The sequence below is a fragment of the Saccostrea echinata genome, unplaced genomic scaffold (assembly GCF_033153115.1).
Source record: "Saccostrea echinata isolate AGI-Se365-2 ecotype Australia unplaced genomic scaffold, CSIRO_AGI_Sech_v1 ptg000020l, whole genome shotgun sequence".
Taxonomy (NCBI): domain Eukaryota; kingdom Metazoa; phylum Mollusca; class Bivalvia; order Ostreida; family Ostreidae; genus Saccostrea; species Saccostrea echinata.
In genome coordinates, this window is record NW_026889769.1 from 4,670,373 (window position 1) to 4,679,347 (window position 8,975).

Below are 8,975 nucleotides of genomic sequence, written 5' to 3' on the forward strand. Positions count from 1 at the left end.
TCTTGGATATTCGAAAGCATTTTAAATATTCATCTTTCGAGTCTTTTTTCCCAAGATTTTAGGTTGATACATCTTTTTTGTGCTTAAGGACAGTCTTAAATCTTAATTTGACAATCTAATTATGCTTGTCCAAGAAATCTTTAAATCTGTAATGACGTGAAGAGATATGTTTATAAATGATTGTTTAACTTGATTTTAAAAGTGGCTTTAATTCAAGATACTGAAACAATTATATATAATGAACACTAATTTATACATGCACTATTTTGCCATATTACATATGTTATGGTTTAAACATTATTTTACTCAACAAAAGATCAGAAACAAATTATTACAACTTAGAAGTTCTCCTTACATGTAATTACTAAATGTAATTATCACGAATAATTGAATGAAGATACTTTGATGGATTAGTACGTGTAAGATGTATACACATATCTATAATATACACTGCATAAAATACGTACAGACGAAAGTGAAGCAGAATTTTTAAAATCATTTGAATCTGTTGGAATAAGATAAACGTTTGAGAACTGCAGAAATTATAAAGTATAAGATGTGTATCAATGATGTTCAGATCAAATCTTTGTTCATAAAAAAGTTCTCACATGCTGGAAATAATTTGTTTGATAAATTACTTAATTTAAAAAAAGGATTTTGTGCATTTAGTTGAACTTAGGTGAGCTGATAACAGTACGCCTGTGTCATACTCTAACGAACACACTGAAAAAAGTATTTGGGAAGGTAAATGCAGATTCCGTGATCCTTTGTGGTAATTGTAGTGAAAATGAAACGCACAGTGTTGGTACAATGACAAGTGACACAACAGAAATTTAATAACATTTCATTCAAAATTCATTAGCAGTGGTTTAGAACAACGACTTCTGCACATTAACAAATCTTAGGAAAAAAAATTTTCAAACCACTAATGTACAAATAATACCTTCTTAATTGACGATTGATCTTAACTATAAACATTACAAAATAACTTTTTTCTGCCCCCGTATCGAAGATTCGGGGGCATATAGTTTTTGCCCTGTCCGTCTGTCTGTCTGTCTGTTTGTCCGCAAAAACTTTAACTTTGTCCATAACTTTTGACTGGTTGGAGCTATGGCTTTAATATTTCACATGTGTATTTCTTGTGGCAAGATCTTTCTCTGGATACCATCATATGTGACCTTCTGACCTTGACCTTGGAGTTTGACCCAGTTTTGCAAAATTTTACCCAACTTTAACATTGGCCATAACTTTTGAATAGTTGGTGCTAGGGCTTTCATACTTCACACGTGTAATCCTTGTGACAAGACCTTTCTTCGAAAACCAACAACTTTGACCTTTTAACCTTGACCTAGGAGTTTGACCTACTTTTGAAAAACTTTAACCTTGGTCATACCTTTTGAACAACTAGAGCTAGGACTTTCATACTTCATATATGTAATTCTTGTGACAAGACCTTTCTTTGGATACATGTACCAACAACTTTGACCTTAACCTTGAAGTTTGAACTACTTTTGGAAAATTTTAACCTTGGCCATAACTTTTGAACAGTTGGGCTAGGGCTTTCATTCTTCACATATGTAATCCTTGTGACAAGTCCCTTCCTTGGATACCAACAACTTTGACCTTGACCTTTGAGTTTGACCTACTTTTGGAAAACTTTGACCTTGGACAGAACTTTTGAGCAGTTGGTGCTAGGGCTTTCATATTTAATATGTCTATTCCTTGTGACAAGACCTTTCTTTGGATACCAACAATTGTAATCCATTGACCTTGACCTTGGAGTTTGACCTACTTTTAAAAACCTTTAACCTTGGACATAACTTTTGAATGATTGGTGCTTTGGCTTTCATATTTCACCTGTGTATTTCTTGAAAGGACTTTCCTTGGGCAACATTAATTTTGACCATTTGTGCTTGACCTTGATGTTTGACATACTTTTGAAAATTTTTTTAACCTTTTCCATATCTATTCAATGGTTGCTCCTAGGGCTTTCCTATTTCACAGGTATATTCCTCGAGACAAGACCTTACTTTGGGTACCAACATATTTGATTTGCATTTGAGAAAGTTTAAACTTTGCTATAAGTTACCAAACAGGGGCATCAGTGTTTCACAAACACATCCTGTTGTTTGTTTGTTTTTTGTTTTTGTTTGATTGGTTTTTTTTTTATTTCCAAGCACAACTACGATGGTTAATGTTGCACGAATGCAAAGAGCAAGCCAAATGCTAAAACTTATGGGACACCCATAGTAAATAAATACTATAGCAATTCCAACACATACATTTCTATCATTGTCAACCTTATGTCTGCAAATTGTTAGTCTACCTACTGACCTTTACCTTTCTTGAATTCATGTTCCTGTTGTCTAAACACGACCACCTTCTCACTTATTTTTTGGCTTTTGCTATTTTGTATTTCACATTTTTTTTGGTATCCCCTATTTTTATTTATCTATTTTATTATTTTTTTTTTTTAAAAAACAAGAATGAAGAAAATTGTAAAGCTTGTTTCGAAAACGAACAAATGCTTTTTTTTTTTTTTAATTTACCAATACAAGGGCGTTAGTAAGATGTCAAAATAAGCACTGCAGAAAATGAATGTGCAATTCAACCACAAAGGCTTTGTAGAAACGAGAGCTCTTTTTAAAAAATCTGTATAAAATAAAACGAAAAAAGACTTTATAACAGTATCGTTAATTCTCGTTTTAAAGCGACGTAAAATAGTTCATTCGTATTAAAGCTCTCCGGATTTCTGTTCTTTGTGAAATATCTATATTGTTATTTGATACTTGGCTTTTTGCAAACAATTATAGACTACAATTGCTTAGAGCTTATTCAATATAGACCTTTTCTGTTTATTGGTTCATCTGACATATTGTTGATAATTTGAGTCGACTATCAAAATGATATATAAATTTCCTGTTAGAATCTACGTAAATTGTTTGCCATGATGCGATTTTTAATTTTAAAATTATTAACGTTGTATCTCTCTCTTTTCACATCTCTTGGCCCACGATCCGAGAAAGAGAGAAAGAGTATGAATTATTGTGAACTTCAAATCTCTCTTAATTGCTCTTTAAAGACAGTAACAGAAAATAAACGATAAAAATACTGATCACCGTTGCATGTAATTTTGTCAAGTGAAATGTAAAAAAACTTAATTTCTTGTTTTGACATTTTTAAATGCTAGAATATGGTTTGTTCGACAGCGTTGTGCATGTTCTATTGAATGTATTATGAAAAAATATGTATATTCAATTTTTGATTACCGAAAAAAAGGAAAAATAATAATAACAAATTGTGAAACGCATAAAACCTACAAATTTCTTTGCCACTGAAGATAAGTTTGCATAATAAAGACATTTACTACATCACAACTGGTCTGTGTCTTCGCTCTTAATTAGGGTCAAAGCCCTTGCCGTTTGGAATGCAAGGAAAGAAAGAAATGCCAAAAAAAAAGTTTTATGCCTAAATTTCGAAAGTAATACTGGTAAAGAAATTCTGAATAATAATTATTATTATATGGAATGAAATAGCATATACATGTAGTTGCTTAAACCTATTTTTTTAATATGATAAAAGATGTACATGTTAATTACAAGTAAAAATCAATATTTACACTAAGAAGTTGACTATATTCTCCAAACATTTTCTTGGAAACTGGGCATAGTACAAAAACAAACCAAAGTATAAATAATTGAAGAGTGAGTGTTACGTTGAAGTTTTCCTTCTAATGAAAAAGGTGAAGATAACGAACAGTGAGTGATCGATCCCGGGGGTTATGATTTGAACAAACTTGAATCTATACTACCTGAGAATGCTTTTATAAAATGACTTATTATGACTTTGCTGTTCCTGGGAAAAAGATTTTTAAAGATTTTTTTTTTCTATGTATTCCTATGTAAAACTTTGATCGCCCCTTGTGGTCACACCCTACCCACGGGGATCATGATATGAACAAACTTGAATACACGCTACCTGGGAATGCTTCCGTATAAATATAGCTGATTTTTGCTTTGCTGTTCTTGAGAAGTAGATATTTACAGATTTTTTCTATGTATTTCCATGTAAAACTTCGATTGCCCATTGTGGCTCCACCCTACCCCCGAGGGTCATAATTTGAACAAACCTGAACATACAGTACCTGTGGATGCTTTCATATAAATATGAATGATCATGGCTTTGCTGTTCTTCATCAGAAGATTTTAAAAAAGATTTCTCATATGCATTTGTATAGAGAACTTTGATCCCCGTTGTAGCCATACCCTACCTCCAAGGAGTCGTGATTTGAACAAACTTGAAGCTACACTACCTTAGAATGCTTCCTTATAAATATGATTAGTCACGACGCCTTTTTTATTCTAGAGAAGATTTTACCTATATGTTATATTTGTTGGACCAATAGTCATACAATAATTGCTGTATCTGGAAATGAAGCGGGGGCGTGACGAGTGCCCGCAGGGCACGAGGTCACGACCCCGTTTCAATTCCAGATACAGCAATTATTGTATGACTATTGGTCCAGCAAATGTTTTGTGGCACGCCTACTTTCACGAGCTGCAGTGGCATTTTTCGCGCTTCAATTTAGTTGGGATTGTTTTAAGCTAAAAGATGGACGTAGATTTTTTGGATAATGACTTCAAAGTTGAAGAAATAGACGACATGACATTGTCTCAAGTGTGCGACGAAATGGAAGCTTTCGACGGATTACTGAACATGAGCCTTACACAGACGCTAGCAGAGTACGACACAGGATCGGAGCATGGTGAATTTAAGCTTGAATGGGACTTTTTGAGTGAAAATGAAAACAGTTCGAATTTGCCGACCACATCGGGTGATCGTTTTGCGCCCCCAGTGACCGAGAGTGAACTGAAATCTCTAATTGAAAGCCAGGAAAACATATTAAACACTAAACAAAACACTAGATGGGCGGTCAACGTGTTTGAGAAATGGAGAACAGGCAGATCCGAAACTATTCCAGAACTTCAATTCCAGGGCAGCGAGGAAATGAATTACTGGTTACAACGCTTTATAGTGAAAGCTAGACGGCAGGATGGTAAGGACTACCCCCCTAAGAGCCTGTACTTGATTTCATGTGGACTACTTCGTTTTTTGCGGGACAAAGGTGTGTACGACAAAAACTTTTTAGACGAAAAAAACACAACTTTTATTGAATTTCGGAAAGTTCTAGATGCAAAAATGAAGTCGCTGATTGAAAAAGGCATAGGGTGTACTACGAAGCAGGCTGATCCTATTTTACTAGAAGACGAGGCCAAGTTGTGGGATGTTGGAGTGTTTGGAAAGAAAAATGCAGAACAACTTCAGAAAACGATTTTCTTTTACGCCTGTAAAATCTTTGGTTTGCGTGGGTGCGACGAACATCATAACCTGGAATGTGAACAGTTTACTATTGGATCAGATCAGCTAGGAAAATTTATTGAGTTTACGGGTCGAAAAACCAAAACGTACAAAGGAGGGCTCGGACAGCTAAATGTGTGCAACAAGACCATTAAACATCACTGCCAGTCCGGTAAGAGAATCTCTCTCTCTCTCTCTCTCTCTCTCTCTGTGTGAGGATGTACGCTTGCTCGCTCGCTCAGCTTACAAATTCAAAATTTTCTTGTAGGTGAGAGATGCATTGCTGACTATTTCGATCTATATCTGGATTCTCTTGGACGCCAAGGAACATTCTATCGAAGACCTCTTCCCGCAACATCTGAGGTGCCAATCCGATACGGAAATCAAGTTGTGGGAATTAACAAGCTGAAAAACTTAATGCGAATCATCTGCACGGAAGGTGGTTTACAGGGTAATTATTCGAATCATAGCGGCAAACGCACTTGTGCGACCCAGCTATATATGTCTGGTGTTGAAGAGCAGCAGATAATGGATCGGACTGGTCATCGTTCTCAAGCAGGTGTCCGTAAATACAAAAGATCCAGTGCGCAAATGGAAGCTAATGTGTCAAAGATCTTGGATCCGCCCAAAGAGTGTACCGAGAATTCTACTCCGTTGAATACTCTAGATGGATGCACTCCAGGTATTTCAGATGAGTGTCCCGTTATTCCACAGACTGCAGCAAATGTCCAGGGTGAGGGGGAACCTCAGAGCAAGAGATTCAAACCGAACAGATTCCCGTTTGGAGAATTTAAAAATTGTAACATTACATTTCAGTTTTAAAGTGAAATTTTCACAAAAATCAATGACTAGCCAGATAGCTTGTTAAACTACCTAAACCTGATATTTCAGAATTGAGTCTTTTTTTTCTTTTTTTTTTCTTTTTTTTTTCTTTGTCTTGTAAAAATTGTACAAGGACATTAAATTTAATTTAAAGGTTTTGTTGAAAAATTTAACTTTACAATGGTTGATTAAATGATAAATTTTGTGAGGATTTGATTTTCTTACCTTACAATAATTATAAAATTATTGTACGGCATAATTACCACGCCTCCTTTGATACAGTGCAATAACTTGCAGTTTCTGAAGTTATTGTACGATGCTAGGCTACGCCTACCTGGGTACAGAACGAGTACAGAACAAACTGTATTATATAAGGAGAGGAACTAGTAAGTTATTTTAGAACTTGTTTCCAATCCTTTTGATTTAATCAATAAAATATGTTCAAAACAATACAGAACGAGTATTGGAAATCACAGTACACTAGTCATCAAAGAAAATACGCCGCATAAGTGCCACAAGTACCCATGTAAAACTTTGATCGCCAAAAGAGGCCACACCCTATCCCCGGGGTCATTTATACTTAAATTTACACTATGTCCGGAAGCTGTCACATAAGTTTCACCTTTTCTGGCCCAGTGGTACTTGAGAAGAAGAAAAAATTGAAAATTCCAAAAAGATCTTTAGTTTTACATAGAGAAATTAGTTTTCAGTCTTTTCAATACACTATATTAGCAAAACATGAATTAATGTACCGGTAGTTTCGTTCAACCAGACACACGGATGTCTCCGTAAACTCAGACGAGCATCTCTGTTTGTCGGAGTTTAAGAAGACAGCCGAGTGTCTGGTTGAACGAAACTACTGCATAATGTAGTCTTACCGTCTCTCTGTTCGTATGATGTTCGTATGTTTACATTTGTAAATGTGTCTCAAGTATGTATTATTTGTGACTTGTAAATTATATGCCATGAGATTTTATATCTTGAGCAATAGAGCAGAAGGATCAAATACCAGTAGTATAATCACTTTCGTCGCGGATAAGTACATAATACCACCGCAGGGTTAGTTATGAAACGTCCATACTTACATTTTAGTAGAATTTTATATTGTTCATTATTGAACCTTTGAATGGTCATGAGGGGAGCTTAAGTACCGGATCGTTCATTTCAGACAAAAAATTGACACTTGAAGGCAGAGAGGGAAATGAGGTGATGATATGATGTATAATCGCGGCGCTAAGATGTCTTCATTTGTGACCCTTCATTATTTATGGCATTCAAACTCTTCAATTTGCATAGAAATATAAATGGACTCGAATTTATTTAAGACAGCCAGCACGATAAATAAGATTTGAAAATAATATTAAGAAGAAAATTCTTCTCTGTGATCACATCTCACTGTTTAAGCATAACTTGCATATATTGTAAAACATATCCGAAGACTTTATGAATCAACTGCCGATCAACATGTCAATTAAAAATTACAATAATTAGAAAAACAATTCGTAATCAATGAGTCATGGAAGGTTAGTCAGTCATTACTGTACGTCAATTAGGGCCCGTCGATTAGTGTGTCCTGCAGAAGGAAATATTCATAAATCAAATAATTAACCAGAATATCTTAGAAATTAATGTCGAATCGTTTGTCAAGTGTATTTTCCAACTATATATTGTAAAATTCTAAATGTTATCAACATTTTTATTTTGATTCATAATAAAATGATCCTCCATCTGAAGTTGTAACAAATACTAGAAAAGAATAATATGCTTTTCAGAACCAATTAATTTCGTCAGAATTGTTTTCATAGTTATATATATTTTTTTTTTGAAAATATACAATTAGATTGTTTTCGTCTAATGATCATGTATTCAAAAAAGAAGCTGTAGTGTATTTAAAAAAAGTCTCAATTTAATAAAATGTGAAGAAAACGAATTGTAATTATGCTAAAAAGTCCAGTTAAACAAAAACTGAGAGTGCGGAAAACTCACACCCTTGAAAACATCAGAGTTGGAATCAGGTGCCATGGAGGAGTAACCAACTCGACCGTTCACACCTGCCGTGAGCCCCTTGTATTTATCGGGAACTGTAGACAATTCTAAATGAAAATAATGGCCTAAAAATTAATTTGTTTTAAAACCATCTGTCAACATTCGACCTAACGACAGGCTGTATTTCAAAAAAGGTCATTGTATTGTCCATGATATCCTTGCATCACCGACTTATTGGTCAGTATCCTGCCTCGGTTTAGAAATTGTTCGTTCTCTAAAGATGCATGCTCCTGTGTTTCAGATCAACTGGGAGTCATAAACACTCTTTGCAGGTGACAAATTGGAAATTGCTACACAAATAAAGGGAGTTGGCGATTGAAAAAATTAAAATCATCACATTTGTCAGAAAGTTTGGTTGATATTTGCCATCAGTGTCTTACTCTAGTCAGACTCTGGTGTTTTTTCGAGTTCAACAGAATAAATCAAATCAAATCAACGCACAACATAAAAATGAATGTTCTTTATTGACAAACGCCCACATATCTAAATGTCGAATTCAAGGCCACAGTAAGATACATCTTTTTCATTAGGTTTTTAGGTTCAGAGTACTTATTTATAGTGTAGAAACAAAATGATTTTAACAAATTGAATGTAAATTTGAAGATGATCCATCACAAGATATTAAGAATTTTTATTTTCATTTTTAAAGATTACCTGCAGTAGCATTTTATTTTTTGAAATGATAAAGATCACAATAAAATAATACGAAAGAAAAAAACCGCATCGAAATCTATGCACAAATAACGAAG

The 8,975-nt window shown here is 34.4% G+C and overlaps 1 protein-coding gene across 1 annotated transcript; it reads left to right on the forward strand.

Annotated features, from left to right (window-relative positions):
* The first annotated feature begins 4,516 nt into the window (after window positions 1–4,516).
* Window positions 4,517–6,260, forward strand: LOC133190099 (uncharacterized). Its single transcript, XM_061325569.1, has 2 exons — window positions 4,517–5,530; window positions 5,627–6,260. Exons 1-2 carry the CDS (start codon window positions 4,612–4,614, stop codon window positions 6,178–6,180), a joined length of 1,473 nt encoding a protein of 490 aa, XP_061181553.1. The 5' UTR covers window positions 4,517–4,611; the 3' UTR covers window positions 6,181–6,260.
* The last annotated feature ends 2,715 nt before the right edge of the window (window positions 6,261–8,975 follow it).

What these genes read in the sequence shown, in the direction of transcription:
- LOC133190099 (XM_061325569.1), top strand. Translation starts at nt 4,612, where the DNA reads ATGGACGTAGATTTTTTGGATAATGACTTCAAAGTTGAAGAAATAGAC. An exon ending in TAAACATCACTGCCAGTCCG is followed by an intron (nt 5,531 to 5,626) that starts GTAAGAGAATCT and finishes ATTTTCTTGTAG; the next exon opens with GTGAGAGATGCATTGCTGAC.